Here is a 22415-nt window from a genome sequence, read left to right on the forward strand (position 1 = left end):
GCAATAATTGTGAAGCCCCAAAATTCGTACAACGCTCAAAATATCCGAATAAACATTTTCCCGCCATTTATGGTTACTGTTTTCGACCTAGCTCAGTGGCGCCCCCAACGGTAATTTTACTTCCGAATAGCAGATTGATTAGCGAATGATCAGTAAAACAATAATATTTAATTATGACTAATTATAACTTAGTGTAAATTATGTAAAATAACTCATTCTACCATCGACTTTTTAACTTCTTGAATCAAAATGGTGGACAAACTAAACATTTCTACTAATTGTCAGCACAACTGTATCGTATTTTTCGAAAATTTACTCGAGTAAGAATGAAAATAATTAGCTATAATCCGTTTTTTACGATTATTTCAAAAACTGTAAGCTAGATATAGAAAATGTTGATAAAAGCCTCCCTAAAAATCGATGTCCTTTTGCTTACCATTGAAAAAGCAAGATTATTCCATTAGAAAAACTGTCATAACCTTTTTTTGATGATCATTTTCAAAAAATCATACTAGCCTTGTTGATAATCGTGAGACTTTTCAAATCTTTGGTTATCAAAAGCAAAAAAAAATATTCAGTTATCGTAAAGGGTTCAAGAGCTGTGGTGTTTTACATAAACCTTTGCAAATAAAAATTTCAACAAAATAATTGACAAATGTCAAAAACTATGACCAAGTACTTAGAACTAAGGTACATTTTATTCAGTTTGAAAAGATGAATGTGTAGAATACATTTTCTCTAGCTACAATAAAAAATAAAAAGTTTCTAACATAGGCCCTAATAGAATCACCCTATAATATATGATAATATTTTTTGAGGAAGGTGTTTTTGTATGTGACAGATATTAATAAAACTTAATCAACCTTTAAAGAATTTTATTTTCATTACAATAGAAAAAGATATAAAAACATGGACGGATTATTTACGAGTTCAGTGCATTCTTGTCAGGCTTAAAATATAGGCACTTATTTAATAGCCATTTTTACTTACCACTAACTACAAAAAGCAATTTAGTTAGTAATAATACTTAAAAAAAGCTGTAAAGTGTGTACCGTTTAAACGTTCAGTTGCCAAGAAACCATTGTTAGTTGTTACCTAGCAACTGGTCGTTTTAACACAGCAATCTGGAACGTATACTATGCTGATAAAATAAAAAAATAAAATATTTTTATGCGTAGGACACTTGTTGTTCAAAGGCTTTTTGTTGCCATTCGTTGTCGTCAGCGAAGGCAACGTGTCTTGTTTTGCATAATTTGGGGCCATACCTCAGCATAACCATGATAACCCCCACAATGAGGAAGAGGGTTAAACAAGCTGTAGCAGGCCAATAAACGTGAAACATGTTTAAATGTCGCTTTCGCGTTTTTGTAATTCGTGATATTCGACTTTTTCAGCTTCAGGTGCTGGCGTTGGTACGTAAACGACTTGTGTAGGTGTGTCGATTACTTGTAATTCAGTTAGGTCTAGAGGAGGTTGTTGGTGAGGGGTTGCAGTCCAAAGAGAGGCGATCCAACGGTTGCCTGAACGTTTTTGAAATTGAAAATGTGAAAAAAAGAAGTTAATTATTAATTTACCTGTGTGTCTGTCGTTCCAATAGCCCGAATAGCGTGAACAACAACCCAAAACAATGTTGAGAATAAAGATAGAGACTCCAATAATCGTGCAGATTGTAACAGTGATGTAAAAAGGGGTAAAGTCCCCAAATTCCGCTTTTTTAAAATATGGATTATGTTTGTAAGCGTCTCTTTCATCAAAAACCGACGACATTTCAGTACATTTGGGACGATTTTAGTTCTTTTAGTCGTCCTAAATACAAAAATAAGAAATTGTGGGTGTGGTTGATGATGCGTTGGAATTAATTGAAGAAAATTGCAAAGTTTTGTAAAAATTAAATACTTGTAACTCGAAGTGAAATGTTTTACTTACTGGTAAATAAAGTTTTGTGTGTTTTTGGGCGAATTTCATAAGAAAAAAATGTATATAAGACACACAGGTGGATGTATACAATTGTTATGATGTCATAACTGTAAACTGTTGTGCTGGGGCTGGGTGTTGAACTTGCGCATAAGATATTTGTATTGTTGATTGCCTACATAATCAAGGTTTTCACAGTTTAAAATTTTTTGTCAATTTCGACACAATTTTTAAATAAACGTACTATGAAATGTGTCCCGCGAAGCCGATCATTTGTAGATAAAATGTCTTATAGTTTTCGAGATAAACACATTTGACTATAAAAAATGCAAATCCCTCAATCATTGTTTTTCAACTTTTGCACTTTTAACTATTGGAATTATCGTAAATAATTGGGTACCGTTGTAATCGGAGTTTCATGTCAATTACGCTGAAACTATATTTTTTGTTCCAAAACTTTAGCCTAAACTACCACATTTCGTAATTACTTGCTTCTTTTAATTGGTGTTTTTTTGGCGTAAAGATGCAGTATAATACAAAATTCTTTGCCAATATAGCGGTGCCATAGCATCATCAATCATCACAGAATATTTGAAATGAAACGATATAATTTTTCTTGTATAATTTGAACCTCTACTAATAGGCCTTTACAACTGTGTTACTTATTTTGAATGTGGGTGAACACATTTTAAGTAATAAAATTCATATTTTTGTTATTTTCCTAAAAGAAAATAAAAATGCTAAGCTACACACAATTAAAATGCTAAGTTGCCTGTTTCTGAATTTTTTTATTTTTGAAAAATAAAAGAATTAAGAATTTTATGCGTTACTTTAAGCATAGTTTTCTCGAGGTATAGATTTTGATATAAGTTATAACTTTCCTAAAAAAACGCAAAGATTTTTTTAAACTAATGAGCACAAATTGAAAGTAATTCTAGTAAATGTAATAGATAAATACCTATATTGGGTAGAGATTTATGCAAGGTGTTAAACTTGTCCACTAAACTAGTGCAAAATCTTTATTACAAAATTTTATAGATGTTCCATGGCCCACTTTGACAAGTAAAACATTACTCTTATTAAAATTTGTTGCAAAAGCAAGATGTTTCAGACTGGGATTTATTATTTTATGCATCTTTTATCTCTTGTTTTATTTGTACCTAGTGTAACATCTTGCATTTGTATGAAAAAATGTCTCAAGACTTGTGATTGATGAGGTAAACCTTCAGTTTTACAATTCAAGGATTTTGGTAAAATAGTTTTAAAATACTGTCACGTTTAATCAACATCATTAGCTTAATCACTGTCAATTATAAATTGATTTAGATTATTGTGACGCACAAATTGGCCAATTAACCAAAAATATTAAAAAAATTACTAATTGAATCATCCTGAATTTAGCTTTTTCCCCATCATCACAACCTTGACTTTAAGCTGTGGAAGCAATACAAAACTTAATAGAGCAATTACACTGAATTAATTTTATCGTGATTTAACAAGAAAAGTATCGTTTCACGATCATGAAAAATAAATTATTGCGAGAAAAATGTTTACTTTAATTAATTACGCAATTAATTCATTATCTGAACTATTTTTTTTTGTTTAACCACCTTTTCTAAATAAATACGTGATATGTTAGTGAAATGGTAGAAGATGGGTAGGTCTGGACAAGGTCGTGTCGGTGAAACAAAAGATGCACTAGTTAAAGACAACACCAGACCGCTATGAATAAATAATATTTCAGATTAGTAACGAAAATTTATGATCAGTCGTGTTGACGAAATAAAGGATCGTCTCACGGCCATCCACACAATTTTTTCATCCTTTCTTGCATCAAAACACGTCATTTTATTTTCTAAAGCAGGTCATGTGTTTTACATTTATCCAAAAATAAAGAATCATTGTCGTGCTCTGAACTAAATTCTTGCTCAGAAGCGTTAAAATACATGACTTTGCACCTAGAGTTGATGTAATGGTCATTAACAATTCACATTTGGTGGTAATTACAACTAAAGTCATTAGAGATGTGTATTTTCTAGATTGATCGTCGTTTTATTGGGCTTTGAAGGAGTAATAAGTGGTCTGCAACAAGATTTATGCCGTTTCGAAATCTCTATTTTTTGCTACTAAGAACAATAATTTTAGGAAAAATTCTAAAATCGTTTTTCTCAATCTAAATAACGAATTGGAGTGATGTGCTCATCTTTCAGGTAAAAGCTCACTTGATTCATAAGTTTTTGCCGAAACTGTCCTGAAAAAATCGTGGTTTTAAGACAATTTTAGCACATCTAAGCATTACTATAAACTTTCAGCCAAATTTCAGTAACATATGGAAACTTTCCTAGAAATTTCCTAAAAAATTAAAAGTGATTACTTGTTTCTTAGCCAGACTCATTCGAGGATTTGCTGAAACACAATTTCAGCCATCAATTTCTTGCATTTAGTTTGTTTTAGAGCACAAAACTTATTTGATTCAAAAAACGATCAGAAAGCAGCCTGAAATCGTTGTACTAAATCTAATAAATAACGAACTTTCAGCGCCAGTTTTCAGCGAAGGGCTCATTTTTAAGGTTAAAAAAAATTAAATTAAACTAAAAAAAATAAAAAGTAATGCAGTCTCAGCAAGCGATTTATTTTGCACTTTTTACTTTTTTCATTATTAAAATTTTTAAAATTTGTTAATTTGGGGTAATCCACAAAAATTAAAGATCAAACAATGTCAAGGCAAAACTCCATGAAATGATTGGTGTGTTGAATCAGATACCGATCTTTACATAACTCAAGTGAGAGGATAATTTTGTATTTCACTCAAATCATCAACATCAAAATAATAAGTCATAACAATTTTATTACACAGATATGGCCCACAGATAAGCTTATAATTGGAAGAACATTAGCAAAAAAACGCATCCTTGACTTTAAAACAACACAACTAATAAATCAAAACAACGAATAAAACAAATTATAACAACAAAAATGAATTGATTTTAAAAATCCAAGTTGGCGGAAGGCGAAACATCACCGTTTTGCAACATCTCACCAAACCTACAATTAAAAAAAAGTTCAATGCTACATGATTCTGGTATTCAAAGTACAAATTTCCTGTGCATTATTCCGCTCTGGGCGATCATCGATGATCGGTCAAAGGTTAGGAAATTACAAACTTTTTGTTAATAATTTGTCGCTCTTAATTATGATGTGAATGTACAACAGGTTTGTCCTTCAGTCTTTGTGCAAAATTCAATGCAACTTGCAACACATATATTGTTTAAGGGTAAAAATGTGCTGTGTTCCGTAAATATGTTGGGTTAGGAAGAAAAGGTCAGGTGATTTTATCTGATCGCGAGACAATGCTCTGCAAAATGCTTCTTAAACCAGATATTAGAGAATAACAAATCATCTTTGAGCAATGTTTTAAAAGGACAAGGACGAGTCTGGAAATAGGTAATTAGTGGGTAGTTTAACTCGAATCGATAAATTGCTTGCTTTTCAAGTAGATTTTTTGCCAAACAAACTTGATGGCGGATGTATTAAGGTGATAAAACATTTATTTATATTCGCAATAAAAACGTCATAAATCATTGATGCCAATAACCAGACAATAAAATGATAACAAATCCTGTCCAATGTCTAATTCAAAAATTGGATGCAAATAAATGTTTAAGATTTATTTTAATCATCTGGTAAATGGCATAAGACAGCTAATTACTATTATAAAACCGACCGTAAACCCCAACAATTTAAATCTCCTGAATTATAAATCAAACTTGCACAACAACGATGATGATGAAAGTGAAACAATGGGAACAACAAAACGAAAAATAACGTCGAGTGCAACAACAAAACGAAGCTTGTGAAACACGCATCAAAGTGCAATCAAAACACTTTTAATTAATTTATTGGGAAACTGCAAATGTCATCCAATTTGAATGAGCTTGCATCCGGAAAGTGGGTGCCAGGAGAGCGGCATAAAAAATTCATTTTGACTATTTGTCTTTTTGATAAGAAGACGTGCTAAAAAGTTGAGAAAAAAATATTTTGACCTACTTTACTAATTTCTTTTTATCAAAAGAACAGTGTTACTCCAAATCCATGTTTACACGCTTAAAAAAACATAAATTTTCGTTCTATATGTAAGACATTTTTGATATTTTTTTGAGGAAATTTTGTAGAATAATCTAAACTTGCATTATCTCTGTTATAAACATAAAACTAACAATATTTTGGGGCCAATCAGGCAACTTTTCAAAATTTATTTGAGTATGGAAAAATGAATTTTTTTTTAACTAAATTAGGAAAAGTTGCGCTTGTTCACACTTTAATATTGGAAATTGGCCCTGGGTGCATTACTTTTATATCAAATGACAAATTGTTGTGTCATTTATTAAGACTACTAATTATGACTTGTTGTCTATCACGACATCGTCAAATTGAATACTTCATGACCTCTTTTCGTTACGCTAAATTAAGCTAGAAATATTGACACTGAGGAAACGTATAAAATAGCGTAAAAGATTATAATTAAAATGTCAAATTCGTTAAGTTTGATTTTCTGCAATTTTGAAACAATTTAAAATAATTGAATGGAAAACCTGGAAAAATAATGTTATTTAACTTGTGCTACTTATGGAGTTAATTAATCCGGTGCTTCCCACACAAGTAAATCAAGTTGGATTAATAGAAGAGACATATTATACAATCTGGTTATAACATTGGCCTATTGTTAAGCCATCGAATTCCAAATATTGTGAGACGTCGCTTGATGAAGATTCACACCGTAGGTAATATTCGTAAAAGTGAAGGCCATCATCACTTGAAAATTTTAACTTGACTTAATGATAGTGATTTGGTTAGTGATCGAAAAATTCGGTTTATTTGATTTTGCGCCTTGGCCAATTTTTTGGGCAATTTATCTAGTTGTGGATTTGATAGCGGCAATAAATTATTTAACGGAAATGAGTTATTGCATCTGAATTTTCCATTGAACTTTCATTCAGTAAGATTAGTTTTATTTTCCATTGTTACATAAATAATCCAAGTCGTGGGTACAGACAGAATTTTACGGTTCATCGTAAATTAGTTGTAATTTATTTACGAAAAGTAAGAGTACAATTTCATAAGCGATCTTTCAAGGCAGGAATTTTGGACCAAATTAATTAATTAAAAGATGACGATATTTATGATTTAATTATTGCAATGTTCACATTTTACGTAGAGACGAAATGTATCAGATAAATAAATCATAAACTCACGAACTCAAAAATTTGCATAACTAGGTAAGTATAGTTATTTGAGTCGTGATTTTATGATCGACGTGACATTAAAATTGTTACAAAGTAACGGCACAGCTGAACAAAACTTTTTACGAAAATTTCGATCACAACAAGTAAAGAAAACCGATTGTGATTGCAATTCCGGTTATGCAAATGCAATAGGAAAGTTCTTGCCTAATCTTTGGTGGCATCAGTCAGAGGCAGCGCTCATAAAAGATATCCTGCTGTTGATAATTGATTACGACAAGTCGAAAAGCTACCGATTTACTACTAATGACACTGTCGGAACAATAAATTTCCTTTTATCAAATATAATGATTAAAATGAATGCGAGAATTAGCCACAGGTTATTGTTGTGTGCAATTAGCATGCATTATTTAAATGTAAAATTTTAAATTGTTACACACGAAAAAAATGCTGTTGTTATTATTAGTGTGTCATTGAAACGATAAAAATCAGCTGCCATAACTCATAATTTGTTATTGTTAATATGTGTAGGAAATTATCCAATATTTAAATAAATTGATTCGAGTTAATTGTGGGTTCTTTAATAAGGATAATTGTAATTTACGAAAACTCGTGAGGTAGCGACTGATGCTTTAATAAGTTTACAAATAAGTTCCTTGTCTCTGATTAGTGATTAGTGATTAGTAAGGTTACGATTCAGGGAACATCCGAATATTTTATGATGATATCTCAGAATAATTTTTTTTGTGTTTGTAAGAAGAGAAAATATTTTCTACGTCACACGGGAGTAATATTACTTTCTGGTTTTAACTCGAGCGCAATATCCATATCTCGATTAGAAAAGATTATTTTACTTCTATGATACGTAAACAACGACAAAAACACATTCCGGAAGTAGCCACAAGAATTAATTAAATCAATAGTGTGGCCTGATACGCTAAATTTAAGTTGGCAATATTGAATCTCGAAAACAATACTGGAGTTGTTGTCCTGTTTTACACGATTTTACGTTTTTGTGAAAAATTTTGTCAAAAAAGCCAAAATCACAACAAAATTTGGTAGAAAATGTTGTCTTCCATTACTTTTTAAATTTGATTGAAAAATTACCACATTAGATCGAAATTGACGACGCCATCATTAAACTCATTAAATTTACGACTCTCATCATTAAAAAGTTACTGAATTAATAAACGTTATTATTTCAGGCAATGATTTGGTCAAAAACAGGATAAAACATAAATGGTCGGTTTTTTCTGTTTGTATAATTTTTATTTCGTTAAAAAATCAAACAATTATTTTCAATAAATTAATTTTGGTTCATAACTTAGTGCATTTACAAAGTTTCTTTTATTTATACTTGTGTTATTAATTGAACGCATTGTACAAAATATCGATTAAACAAACATTTCATAAATTTTATGAAAAAGGTTGTTGCTTTTTCCCAGCAGCTGACGGGAGAAATAAATTTACAGCGTGTTCCTTACATTTAACACATCACGAAAAATCGTTATTGTTACTATATTACTACACTGCTCCAACAGATATAGATTAGCATTTAAATTGGTACGATTTATAGTATTTAGACCTTCTTAAGGTGAGTAAAGAAACACTAACGAACGTGAATTCAAACTCGAATCATAATTTCCTGAAATGTTATCGTGGAAAAGGTTACGAGACTAATTTGAGATTTGTTTAGGTTGTTCGATGCGTCGTAATAACAGAGAAATGCGTTTGCAATTTGGCAATATTGTACATAATTATTTTTAACATAATGATGTGGAAAATACATGTGAAATGTATTGTGTCATAATTATACGTGTGTGAGAATGCATATCTTCCTAGACTTAACTTTGTTACAAAAAGCTTCATTCTGTTTCAATTAAACTAAAATTTTTGTGTCATGTCCTTGATATTTCAATAATTACCACCAAATGTGAGATAAATTACGTTGATTGCTTATTAATACAACGTCAACAACACCTATTTGATTTGCTTTATGTTGACACTTGAACAATATAAGCCTAATTGAAGATCGATTTTTCGCAAATTTAATTAGAATTGTTGCAAAATGTTCAAGGTTTCGCCAATTTCACTCAACCATCATACTTGACGTATTTATTCGTTCACTGACACAAATATGAAAGGGATCATAAAGCAAAATTTTTATTTGGAAAACTTGAACTTCAACAGATTGCATTTCACTCCAGCTCTGACATCCTTGAGTTTCCCTATTGTTTTACATTGGAATTAAAATCGTAATTGTGTGAAGTTATCTCTCATTTTTAAATGTCTTGTAAGTTATAGCCAGAGAGATGGTAAGTAGATGAGGGGCTCAGACATCGACCTTGACACGGTGTTCACGCACCGGAAAACGCATTTTTTCATCAAATAAAATATTAAATTTTAATTAATTTTGTTATTAAGTCATTACGATGACTGGCTGAATGTGATGTTGGCTTTTATCAGTTGTAAAAAATTGTTCATCCTTTGTGGACGTATTTCATCAAAGATTATAAATAAATTGAGCTCTGGCATTCCAATGTCAACCATTTAGTATTCAGAGAAGTGCTTTTAATTACTCCTTTACACGATGTTTACCTCTTATACATACCGTTTGAAACAATAAATCTTAGCACATGCAATGTTTATTATCTCGCATTAACTAATAATTTAAGCATTTTTTTTTATAATATGAGACCCATTTTATTAATTTCTCGGTCTATACTTAAATATAGAGGCTGTTCCGTTTAAATCTCACATTAGAAATATTGGGAGTTTACAAGCTTTCCCTACACCTACTTGCTCAACAATCAGTAAAATAGCTAAAATATCAGCTTTCAAAAAAGAGTTTATTTTCTCCGAATTTTCTGATATAAACATTATTCAGACCTAAAAAGCGATTTTTGAATTAAGTGAGATTCTATTGTGAAAACAAGAATGACGAAATAGCTCAGAATTTGCTAAAGCAACGTTATTTCAAATTCAGACGATTTTCGGACACAAAAATTTAATCAAAAATACCACCTTCGTCCGGATTTTCATAAAAAAGTTAGCAAAATTGCTTGAATTGAGTTATTTTTGCCCATTAAAGTTTCAAATCGCTCGGAGAAGTATTGTTGTTTGAGGTGAAGTTTTTGAGTGAAAATGCGAGAGTTTCTACCTCAAAAATGAGTACACCGCTGAAAATTGGCTGAAAGTTCATTATTTAAATTAATGACGATTTGAGGTTTCTTTCTGAATTTTTTTTTAATCAAGTTTCGTACTAAAAAACAAACCAAATCGCAAGGAATTGATGACTGAAATCGCAATATTTAAATTTATACACGATTTTCAGGCTGGCTTAAGCAAATTCTCAAAGTTTCTGGCTGCAATCACTTGAAATTGATTGAAACTGATTTATTCAGTCTTAAAACAACGATGAAAAAAAAATTAAGTGAATTTCTACAAATGCTTTTACCTCAAATTACCAGCACATTGCTAAAATGTGACTGAGATTTCATGTTAGAACTATTTTCAGTTTTTTTTTTTCAGAAAAATCTTTTGAATTAAGTGATTTTCTTGTTCAAAATCTAGTTTAATCTTCCTTATCCTTATATGACGTTACTTAGACTTAAAACAACGATTTTTAGCACAGAATTATCTGAAATAGCACTATTCCAACGTAAAACAACAATTTTCAGGAGCTTCTATCACGTGAAATTAACTGAAGGTATCTTCAAATCACGATTTTCTGGCTACTTTCGGCAAAAACACATGAATTCAGTGAGTTTCTACATAAAAAATGAGGACATATCGCTGAAAATTGGCTAAAATTTCATTATTTAGATTTGAACGACAATTTTCAGGCTTGTTTCTGAAAATATCTTGATTTAGGTGGCTTTCTTGTTCAATAAAATTGTTCGGAAATATAATTTTTCAAATTAAGTGATTTTCTTGCTCGAAAACGAGTTTTCGAAATTTCTGATAATTATTTTGATCTTTTTTGCTTTAAACTGAAGAGGATATCTTTAGTCTGCGAAAAGTAATGAAGAATATAAGAACTCTTTAACAAAATTGCTGATAATGACCATTAAATAATAAATAAAAAATGTAGTTATGTAGACAAAGGTATTTATTGGCTAATAAATCGATGAAAGCAACCACTGGAGCCATCATGTTTACGTCCTTTCACTATTTATGGACAAGAAATCCAATGCATCCGATAATAACAAATGGATTAAGCCACATTCTTCGTACTAACCACTAATGAAAACCGGTTAAATTTCGCAACACAATTTATTGAAATTAGGTTTAGATATCGTTAGGAAATACCAAAAAATTGTCAATTTTTCCAACTTTACATTAAAATCTTGGGAATAATTTTATTGACACAATTTGCAATGATTGCAACTAATGAGGTAACAAAACTTGTAAAATCAGCGACATTGTTGTCTCGACATTCTGCAACCATCACTTTCAGATCTTGTAGAAGATCTCTGGCGTTGTTCACTTCAGTTTTAATTTGTTGAGGCAAGGAAATCGTAGCTAGATTTATTTTAGTAAGGATGGGAGAAATGCACAAAATACTGTCTCCACAAACGTTCACATCGTGATCAAGACGATGGACTGAATTCATAGTCACATCAACATTGTATTTTGAACCTTTCAATAAACTTGCAGCTTCTTGAATCTTGCCATTTATACAGACTTGCACACGGTTTTCGAATAATTCACGAAATTTGTTAATTACGTCTTTTTGCCCTTTAGTACAGGAAGAAACGTCAACGTTTGCATTATGACCCAAATCTTCCAATTGATCAATTTCCTTAATAACAGTTCCGTAGATCGTTTCGATTTCAATTTTCCCCAAATCGTAAATATTGTGACCGTAGACGTTTAAATCGGTGTAATATTGACTGAAATCATTTTCAGCAATTTGAATGTTACCCAGAACAAGGGAGTACAGGTTGTTTAATTTAGCTTTGGCTTCATCTATGATTGATGATTGCGACAAATGCTGTTGTTAAAAATTAATTAATATTAAAAAATTCAAACTAGTCAAAATTAACATACCAGCAGGGTCAACACTAATATGACAAGAGATGGTTTAAGCATCTTGGCGGTTAAATAATAACTGTTGTTTGGTAAAACTGCATTAGGCGATATTTTATAAAATATTGAAGGGATTAATTTATTTTATCTAAATAACAGCTGATTAAAATTGGGGCCTATAATAATTAATTGTTTTATTGTATGAAATCTGCTACTTAAAAAAGGACGTCATCAAGTTATTTTGATTGTTTCCGGCCGTTTTTTTAAAATTACTTCAGACTAACTTATGGTTTTTTAATAGAACACCCTATAATGTAACAGTGCATTTTTCGTCAGAAATGTAAAAAAAGCAAATAAAAGAAATTAATATATTTAAAATAATAAGGAATTGACTAATAGAGGTCGTCCAAAAGTTTAAAAAACTAAACTTTTTTTATCCAGTCAGGTGATTTCTTTCTTCGCTGTTTTATTGTGAGAATGGGAAGCAGTAAGACACTGAAAAGTGTTTAGTTATGAATTTTAATTTTGCTTTTTTTTAATTTTCTCGAAAACTATAAGTCCGAAAACAATAATCTTGTTTGAAAATTATAGATAATTAAAACAGCTTTTCAACCATAATAAACTTCATGGCGTTATCTTTAATACTTCTGGAATTATTGCTCGATAAATGTTCCGGGTACCGGAAATCGACTAAAATTTCGACAAACTGGAAAAATCAGAATCTTAAAAATGGAACCTATTGTCTTTTTTCTAATTTTTAACAATTCCAGAGAAAAGTCTACAAAACTTTACAAGAGTGAGTTTAAAAAACATATGTTTTCATTTTCGTGAAGTAAGTGACTTGACCATTAACATTTTAAGCAAAAAAATTGAAAATTTTAGATCTTTTGAAAAGCTGATATAATACGAAACATGAGCCGCTGAACTCACTGGAACAAACCGTTTTGCTCTGCGACTTGTAGTTTTTATGTTACGAAATTTTTTGTTAAATAATTAAGTATTCCGCGATGGAATGGCTATCTAATTTTAAGCAAAAAATTTCAAAATTTTAAATCTTGTGAAAAATTGATATAATATGTAATATGACCTGTAAAATACACTGGAGCAAACCGTTTTGCTCTACGACTTTTAGTTTTTGAGTTACGAATTTTTTAGTGCAATCTTTAAATGCCTCTGTAATAAAAAATTCGTTTCAGCTCAGTTCTTCACATTTTCCCAATCTCCCTCATTACATAACACCGACCCTGAACACGTGTGCACTTTCATTTAAGCAAAATTTGGTCCTAAACCACTTGAAATCACCCACCAAACCCTTCCAAAGTGCCGAGAGTAATTGATGATTTCTCTAAGGTCGTCTACTCCCCCGCTAAGAAAGGACCTCAAGAACGCGCTTCAAAGGTAAATAAACACACCACAAGATGTTACATTATTACGCATAATGCAAGAAAGATGCCCCCTCTATTTGCCCATCTCCCACTTGAAGGTTTGGTATAAAAGACAGTGTTATAATAACAGCATCCCATCGCTCTGTGTACAGGTGACGAATTTTAATTTAAAAAGGGTTTTAAGTGGCGTGTTGGTTTTTGCATGGTTTGTGTCAAAACCAGGACATGATAATTAAGGTGAGTGCAAAATTTTGCAAAAATTTGATGATGGCATTTAGAGTAATTGTCTCTGTTGAATGCCAGTTGAGTGCACGAGTTTTACACCGATAAAAGCTTCAAGTTGTTGTGAAATTTCCGCTGAAAATGTCATCAAATAAAGTCAATTACACAACTTAAATGCACCCCAAGAGTTTCTAGAATTGTTTGATAAACGCATCACTTGCAAAAATAATCAATTGTGGAATGCATTTTTAAGAGCGAAGCACGCCTGAAATTTATTCATTTATTCAAATTTTTTATCTTTCTTGAATAAATTCTTTCAGACTGCATTAAGAACCAAAGTTTGAAATAAAAAAATCTATAACTTTTGCCGTATAATCCTTGAAGTGTGTTTGCTAATTTATCAAAAGCTAATCACTCCATCAGTCAAAATAACCAGTAGCTCATCCAAGTTAATTAATTTAAATAATGTCAGCGTTAAAGCAAATAAAAGCATCACACCTTCACGTCAAGCACGGAATGAATAGTCCATTGTGGAGCATTAAAGCACCAATTAGAAGAGATAAGACAATTTGACCATGGGCTACATTACAAATTACAAAAATTAGACAATAATGTTATCTTTTGGGTAATTTACACCGTAATTACTTCCAATTAAACTCCATACAGGGTGTGTGTGCATTACAACTTATAAATATTGCATGACTAATTATTTGATTAGCTAAAACCTTGATTCATCCAACAAAAAGCCAAAATTTCTTTTTTATCATAATACAGGGTGGCCCAGCTCAGCTCCCGTCTTATGTAGCTCACTTATTACTACATTTGTACTTTTGATAATTTGTAGACGTTATTTCTACTCTAGGACGCATTTCAGGAAAATATTTTTAATTATATAAAGTGTCCCAAAAAAGTATGATGTCATAATAATATTTTTAGTGGCATGCTATTATTTTCTGGTGCTCATTAGGATGCCTTTTTAGTTTTCTTGATGAAATTATTAGTACATACGTCTTGACTGATCTAAATTTATTTTGCTTATTTCAAATGTATAATCAAAAATATTTTCCTGAAATACGTCCTAGAGTATAAATAACATCTGCAAAATATCAAAAGTCCAACTTTACCAATAAGTGAGCTACAAAAGACGGGATCTGAGCTGGGCCACCTGTATATAAGAATGACGAAATCAATCAGAATTATTTCACTTCTTGTTCATCCCACACAGACTTCCGCCAAAAAAGCGCATCAAGGACTCGTTAATCAAATAATTAATAGAATCATTTCTCGATAAATCATCCGAAGGTCATTAATAAGTAAAATTTTCAATCATAATATTATTTAGAATGTTGTGCATCGGAACCGCATATAAGAGGCCTTGAATGTTACGTACAATTCATCAAAATCATTCGTGAGCGATGAATTATGATAGCACCGCTATTTACAATAGATGCAACTTCATTAAACTGCGAAATTAATTGATAAAGTCAAGACACTGGTCATAATTGGAAAATATTGAATTGTTACAAGTCTATTACAAGCAATTTCAGTTGCACACAACAACACGATGCGTGGATTTATCGATGAATGTGTTAATTCATTAATTTTATTATTAGTGAAGAGAATTTTTATTTTTGTCTTTTGTTACATTGGTGTGTTGTAGGTGGCGGTTACTTTATGTCAAGGCTGATTGTTTTTAACATTTATTGAAACAATACGAGTTTATGTTATATGCTGTTTGACTTAGAGCGACAATAAAAGCTATAAAAATTCTTGTTTATTACATTTATTTGCACAGATTTTATTGACGGATTTTTTCCTTGTCATTTTTTTCAAATTCCTCTGTATCGCTAACATTTGTCCCAAATTGCTGTATTGAATCAAATTTTGCAAAAAACAAGCTTTTTTGGTTAAAATAACGAATCTGAACAAAAAGTAACACACAAAATTGTTGTTTTTGCATCGTGTAACATTTTAGTAACTTTTTAACGAAACTTCTAAAAGTAATTAATAGACAATTTGTGAATTTCACAACTGACAGCGGATTCATTTGAGTAGAGCGTCACAAGTTTTTTTTACAAAGTTAACTAGATGAGAATAATTTTAACACACCTTGTACATTTTTTTAAGTTTTTTTTAGAGCAAATCACACATAAAGCGAACTTATTTTAACGAAATGACTTTATTATTTCACATCCTACTGGAAAAAAATTTCGCAAAAAATAGTTTTTAGCTCAACAAATAAGACAATTTTAGACCAAACTATTTAATGCAAATTTTCCGTGTTGCCTTTGCAACTCGACTTTGTCCCAGAAACGCCATCCCAATTGAACAATTAAAATTCATATTATTTAAGCAAAACAATTTAACGTAACTCATTGTTTTGTGAGCCAACATCACACTCCCACGGCCCAAAAGGCAAATCTGTGTTACACACGAATTATTTCTCCATCTAGTTTTTGCGTAATCGTGATATATTTACGAAAACTATTTGTAATTAAATAGCAAACCAACCTCGAATTTTGTGTGTGGTTCTACTATAGCTATTATCATCTGAAAAATCTTCCATCCATCACTCGGCTTTCAGCATCAATTTCAAAGCCGTGATTAATTGTATTGTGTAACAAGAGATGCGATCAGATCACGAGCGGATGTTTGAGTTTCTTCACTAGGTTTAACGGATTTGGTGGAAATTTGCGATCGATTGGGTCAAGAGCATGGTCAGTTTTGCCCCAATCTTAGAAAGTATCATCCTTCCGTCCATTGTGGAGTAGACCAGAGCGCTCACCAGCCTTAACCTATGAATCCCCTGATCACGACTATTCAAACTAAGCATCCGGTTACAGCATGCAATGCTCGGATTGAACTTTATTGCAAAGCATGCCATATGTGGGAAGTTAAATCGGGGTTAATAATAAACAATCGCAATCATAAGACGAAAAATTCATGTGAGAGAATTGTAATAACTTTACTCAATTTTTTTCCTATTCACACACACACACAGAAAAAGAAAAAGCTCTTTCCCGGCCTTGACCGCTTTCATTCAACTGATTTGTGATTGATTTTTGGTGGCTGCTGCAATCAATCATGTCCAGTGTGGGTGTATTGACTTGTCGTTTATTTCGCATAGTTTTGACGTGTAATTAGATGTTACCTAACACATCTTTGTATGCGTAATTTTATGATCTGTCAGCTACCGTTCACGATTTATGGACACTTAACTTTTTATTAGGTTTCGATTTGCTTATCACATTATTGAAAGAATTGAATAATTTTAGTGTATTCGAAATATTATGATATAAATCTTTATTAGTGTTAATTGCTATTGAGACTTTATGCTGTTACGCCTACAACTTCCATTTATGGAGGAAGCACGCCTCAAGTGTTTACCTACTGTAGAAAAGGATTCCTTTTTTTCTTCATGATGTATATTTTGCCAAGGGAGTTCCTGATTTAAACGATAAATATTGGCTGTAATTTATTCGTTTATTTATTTCTAATAATTAACGTCAGTGCCATTAGATCAAAGAATTTTCCATCTACTGATCAAAACCAAAACCCGTTATTGCTTTTTGTTTTTTCATCTATAAACATTGTTATTTCTTATCCTATTTTTAATCTAAATTTAATACTCTAGTTTCTCACTTTTTCCACTGAGTTGATTAGTTGTAAAGTTGCATTTTTAAATTAAAAAGATGGTTGTAGGATTGTTAAATAGCCCATTTTATTTCCTGGTATAACTAATAAAATGATCCAACGTATTTAATGTCAATCATTTATAAACTAAATACAGACTAAACTAAAAGTAACGCACAAACGCAGTCTATTTTGGGCTATATTTAACAGTTCGAAAGTATATTTTCCATTTTATAATTTAAAAGATACTAATTTTTTTCACACAAACATGTTTAAAAAATTAAGAAATTTGGAGAAAATTAATAAAAGTTAATTAGACTCCCCACAGGTGTGTGGGACTAGTAAAAGAACAAATTGCACATGTTTACACTAAAAAAACTAAAACCTTTCAGATTATGAAGAGAAAAATATAGGCCCCTATTTAATATAAAAAGTCGAATGAATTTAAAGTAAAAAATACTGACATTCAGAAAAATTTTAAAAGCATTAACTTATACTATGTGAAAAGCATAACGTTTTTAAAATCAGCCTGTATACTTATAAAAAAACTGTCTAGTCCGTTGTGATTAATAATTCATTATATATCAGTTTAAAACTGTTATGAATAAAAAGTTTGAGGTATTTTGCAACAAATATAGAATTATGACTTGGCTATAAATCATCCGCATTTATTGTTCAAATTGACGCTTTCCTTTATGTTTTCGTATGGCAATTTACAGACAATCAAGAGTAGCTGTGTGTTACTTTGTAAAACATAAATAAAGCTTCCGATGATGAGGAATATAACGCAACAATACGTGCATTTATTGTCGTGTCATTAATAGAAATATGTGTCTGTAAAGTTTGAATAGAAGTATTTTGTTTAAAACTTTTCTTTTAATACAGGTATCGCGTGGTCAGATTACATAAACTGATGGAGAAAGGCTTGTTGGAATTTTCAAGTCCAAAAAACCCACCCGACAAAAACCTTTGTTCTAGTTACTAATGAACATTATCGTTAAAATGAATGTTTCCTTGAAAAAAGTCGGAACTAATAAATTGAGAATACGTTTATTTTGATAAATATTATGATTATAACGAGTGATGATACGTTTATGAAACGATTTTTTACAACAACAATAAAATTAGCTAAATTATGCATGAACTCACGCATGCTAGGTTGAAAAGGTTAGAGGTACACCTGATGCTGTGCTCTTCTCAAATCAATTTTGCCATAATATTAATGGTTATTTAATTATTTTACGCGGATCTGACATAAATTTACTTGTTGAATAATGTTTTTACGAAATAGCTCATCTATTGTAAGAGTCATTAAAACAGTTTTTTTTTTTTTGGTTGATCATTAGTGCAATTGAGCCAATATATCTGATTTTGTGTTACATAATTACCGGGAAGGAATTAATTAGCTAGGATTTTTCGTCCAGAAACACGGGAAAATGCCAATCAGTTTTCTGGTAGCAATGAGTAAAAGCTCCAATAAAGTGTAGGTACTGTTATGTAAGTGTCGTAAATATTTGTACAACAGCGACAATCCCATTATATTCATCCTGTCGGTCTATAATTTTTCAGCAGTAACCTTTAATAAAGAATGCCTCAACGATGAAGGCATGAATACAAATACATTTTATCCTTGAGTTGAAATCAGTCAAGTAACATACTTTCAATTTAGTAAGTAAAGCATGCAAAAATAACAACCACACCCTCAAGCAATTAAGCTTCTTTCCGTATACATATTATTCAATCACGAAGAGAATCCTGTTATAACATTGTCCTTGGTAATCGCAACAAACTACAATCAATAATTTATTTATCAGACGACGAACCTATTCATAAGAAAAGTGTTTACTGCCGGAGGCACTGTATTCAAAACTTACAACGTTTCCGCATTTTCAGGCGCCAAAAGTATACCTCAGCCCTCAGGATATGATGATTAGGATTATGCGACTAATAAAGCTGAATAATCGAGCTTTTCAATGAGTGATATTCATAAAAAATAGATCATACTTATACTCATATTTTTTTGAGTACCGATCTTTATGCAATTAGTATTATTGGTTGCATCTGTGAGCATGTCAGAAATAACCTACTATTGACTCACCCTGTACTCATAAAATAGAAAAGTTTCTGATATTCTGCTATTCGTTAGACTTATGTTTTTGTATGTTTTTGTACCCTAAGAAACCCGAAGAAATTTTAATTGCAGAAAGTGTTTAATACATTTTTTCTTTTTGTATTACAGATTTCAGCAGCTTTATGCTGCTTGATAGCAGCAAATTATGCTGCAATAGCTCCCGGTCAGAATGCTTATCTTCCTCCAAAAGATGGATACAGATATGAGAAACCCTCAGTGCCATTTCCTCCACCTCAACCTCCAAGACCTCCGTCTCCTCCAACTCAACCGCCATACAGGCCACCAGTGCCAACTCAACCTCCTTACAGGCCACCAGCACCCACACAGCCCCCTTACAGGCCTCCAGCACCCACACAGCCCCATTACAGGCCTCCAGCACCCACACAACCCCCTTATAGACCTCCAGCACCAACTCAACCTCCTTATAGACCACCAGCTCCCCCACAACCTCCCAGACCAACTTATGGTCCGCCAACATCACCACCGTACAGACCTCCAGCACCTCCAACTCAGCCTCCATACAGACCCCCAGCTCCTCCAACTCAACCCCCTTACAGACCCCCAGCACCACCAACTCAACCTCCTTATAGACCACCATCGCCACCACAACCACCTAGACCAACCTATGGTCCTCCAACATCACCACCGTACCGACCTCCAGCACCTCCAACTCAACCCCCATACCAACCTCCATCAAGACCGCCACCAGCGACTGTACCTCCAAAGTTTAGACCAACTCCACCTCCACAACCACCAACCGGACCACAATACTTGCCACCACAACGACCAGGACCTCCAACACCACCTCCTTACAGGCCTCCTTCTCCACCAAGTCCGCCTCCGTATAGACCACCATCACCACCAACACCACCTCCGTACAGGCCTCCGGCACCTCCAACTTCTCCACCTTATCGACCTCCATCTCCACCAAGTCCACCGACATATAGGCCTCCAACACCAACTTATGGGCCACCAACACCTCCACCTTACAGACCTCCATCTCCACCAAGTCCACCAACACCCCCACCTTACAGACCGCCGTCTCCACCAAGTCCACCAACACCTCCACCATACAGACCAGGACCATCACCAACACCGCCACCATACAGACCAACTCCTGGACCTAGACCTTTGCCAGGACCAAGTCCTGGAGGAGATGGATCTGTAATCATTTTTCAAAATTGTACCCACACCTTTTGTAAACATTTTTTGTTTCAGGAAACCCACGATCATCATCACCACATGCCTGGAATGCCTTTTGATTTCAGTTATGCTGTTAAAGATGATCACTACGGTAACGATTACTCCCATAATGCCATTAGTGACGGAGATCAAACTAAAGGGGAATACAGGATACAACTACCTGATGGTAGAACCCAAGTGGTTAAATATACAGCTGATTGGGCAACTGGTTTCCATGCCCAGGTACAAAAAATCAAAATTTGGGAATCAAAATTAAGTAAAAATTTTTAGATAAGTTATCAAGGACAACCAACTTATCCACAATATCCGGGACGTCCTAGTGGTCCAGTCCCTAGTGGACCATCATACCCAAGTGGACCATCATACCCTAGTGGACCCAGCAGACCCAGCGTTCCTTCATACCCTAGTGGTTCAAGCAGACCACCATCATTCCCAAGCGGACCCACTGGTTACCCCAGTGGCAGACCAACCGGACCTTCATTCCCTAGCACACCTAGTAGACCTAGCACCCCATCATTCCCTAGTAGACCTAGCACTCCTTCTTTCCCCAGCACACCCAGCAGACCTAGCCCATCATTCCCTAGTACACCTAGCAGACCTAGCACCCCTTCGTTCCCTAGCCCTCCAAGTAGACCTCCTTCCTTCCCTAGTCCATCCCCTGGTGGTTACCCCAGTGGACGACCTGCAGGTCCCTCGTTCCCAACCCCAAGTAAACCATCGTTCCCTGGTACAAGTACGAACCAAATCAACCAACAATACGCTCCTGATGGTGGATACAAATACTAAATACGATCAAGACACGACAAATCCACACTGCCTTAACGAGTGTTCAAATGAATTCAAGTTGCAATAGTTTTTAATCGCTTTTTAGCAAAACTTGTGATGCAATTTTTTGTTACCCTTTGTACAGGCAAATCTTAGATTAATGATTGTATATTTTAGAGTTTCATCTATTTATTTTAGTACTTATTTTTTGATGTGAATACTCTGCAAATCACTTGAATGAAGAATTTGCCTCTAGATGCTAAACGTTTGTACGGTCAGTTATACAGTAGTTTTTTCTAAAATGTTTCTATTTATTCTTCGATATTGTATCATATTGTAAAATGTATTATAAAATAAACTTATTTTTATACTGATAAGTCCTTCATTTTTGTGGCATTTTTTTTTAATTTCTCAAGGCAAGGGCAATAAGTAATTCTGGGAGAGAGGTTAAAAGTAATGGTAAAGTGGAAAATTAAAGACAATTTGAACATTTCGAGTTTAATTTTCAAAATGGTGGTCCACGCTTGTGTGAAAATAACACAAAATTTTCATAGCGTTTAAAATGGCGTCCGAAGTTTCAGTTTAATGTGTAAAATATACCGTTATAGGGCAATTTTGGCGCAATTAATAAAAGGAAAAACTGACCTGGTACTGGAGAAAAGGAAACAAAGCAGGATTTGGTAAGAGGAGGCACTGGAATCGGGGCCGTTGAGTGTCTTTGCACTTTCGGGCACTAATTGTCTCACTAAATAGTATCAGGGTTTTGTAACACAATCACAAGTATGGGGGAATCACACACAAGGTAATGAGTTTAAGAAAAAACACACAAAACAAAGCGCATGACGAAACCGACGCCAACCGACGCTACAAAATGGCGCCCAGTGTTTCTTC

At 32.9% G+C, this 22415-nt stretch overlaps 2 protein-coding genes and 1 non-coding gene across 5 annotated transcripts; 1 reads left to right on the forward strand and 2 right to left on the reverse strand.

Moving 5' to 3' along the window:
• Positions 1–858: 858 nt before the first annotated feature.
• wrm1 (wurmchen 1) lies at positions 859–2078 on the reverse strand. The gene is made up of 3 exons (XM_015984613.2): positions 1927–2078; positions 1575–1806; positions 859–1520 (listed from the first exon to the last, which is right to left on the reverse strand). Exons 2-3 carry the CDS (start codon positions 1765–1767, stop codon positions 1345–1347), a joined length of 369 nt encoding a protein of 122 aa, XP_015840099.1. The 5' UTR covers positions 1768–1806; positions 1927–2078; the 3' UTR covers positions 859–1344.
• A 2887-nt stretch (positions 2079–4965) lies between these two features.
• On the forward strand, positions 4966–21901 carry LOC660688 (uncharacterized). 3 transcript variants are annotated; one of them, XM_064359871.1, is made up of 5 exons: positions 4966–5061; positions 13536–13583; positions 19665–20720; positions 20775–20981; positions 21030–21901. In XM_064359871.1, exons 1-5 carry the CDS (start codon positions 4981–4983, stop codon positions 21543–21545), a joined length of 1908 nt encoding a protein of 635 aa, XP_064215941.1. In that variant the 5' UTR covers positions 4966–4980; the 3' UTR covers positions 21546–21901. The 3 variants fall into 3 exon arrangements, with proteins under 3 accessions (XP_064215941.1, XP_064215942.1, XP_008193229.1); XM_064359872.1 differs by lacking the exon at positions 13536–13583; XM_008195007.3 differs by lacking the exons at positions 4966–5061; positions 13536–13583 and adding an exon at positions 13663–13807.
• LOC103312985 (hypothetical protein) lies at positions 11411–12304 on the reverse strand. The gene is made up of 2 exons (XR_010336329.1): positions 12207–12304; positions 11411–12150 (listed from the first exon to the last, which is right to left on the reverse strand). It is a non-coding gene; the product is annotated as a hypothetical protein (transcript).
• Positions 21902–22415: the final 514 nt, after the last annotated feature.

This window comes from Tribolium castaneum, chromosome 1 (genome assembly GCF_031307605.1).
Source record: "Tribolium castaneum strain GA2 chromosome 1, icTriCast1.1, whole genome shotgun sequence".
NCBI classification, from domain to species: domain Eukaryota; kingdom Metazoa; phylum Arthropoda; class Insecta; order Coleoptera; family Tenebrionidae; genus Tribolium; species Tribolium castaneum.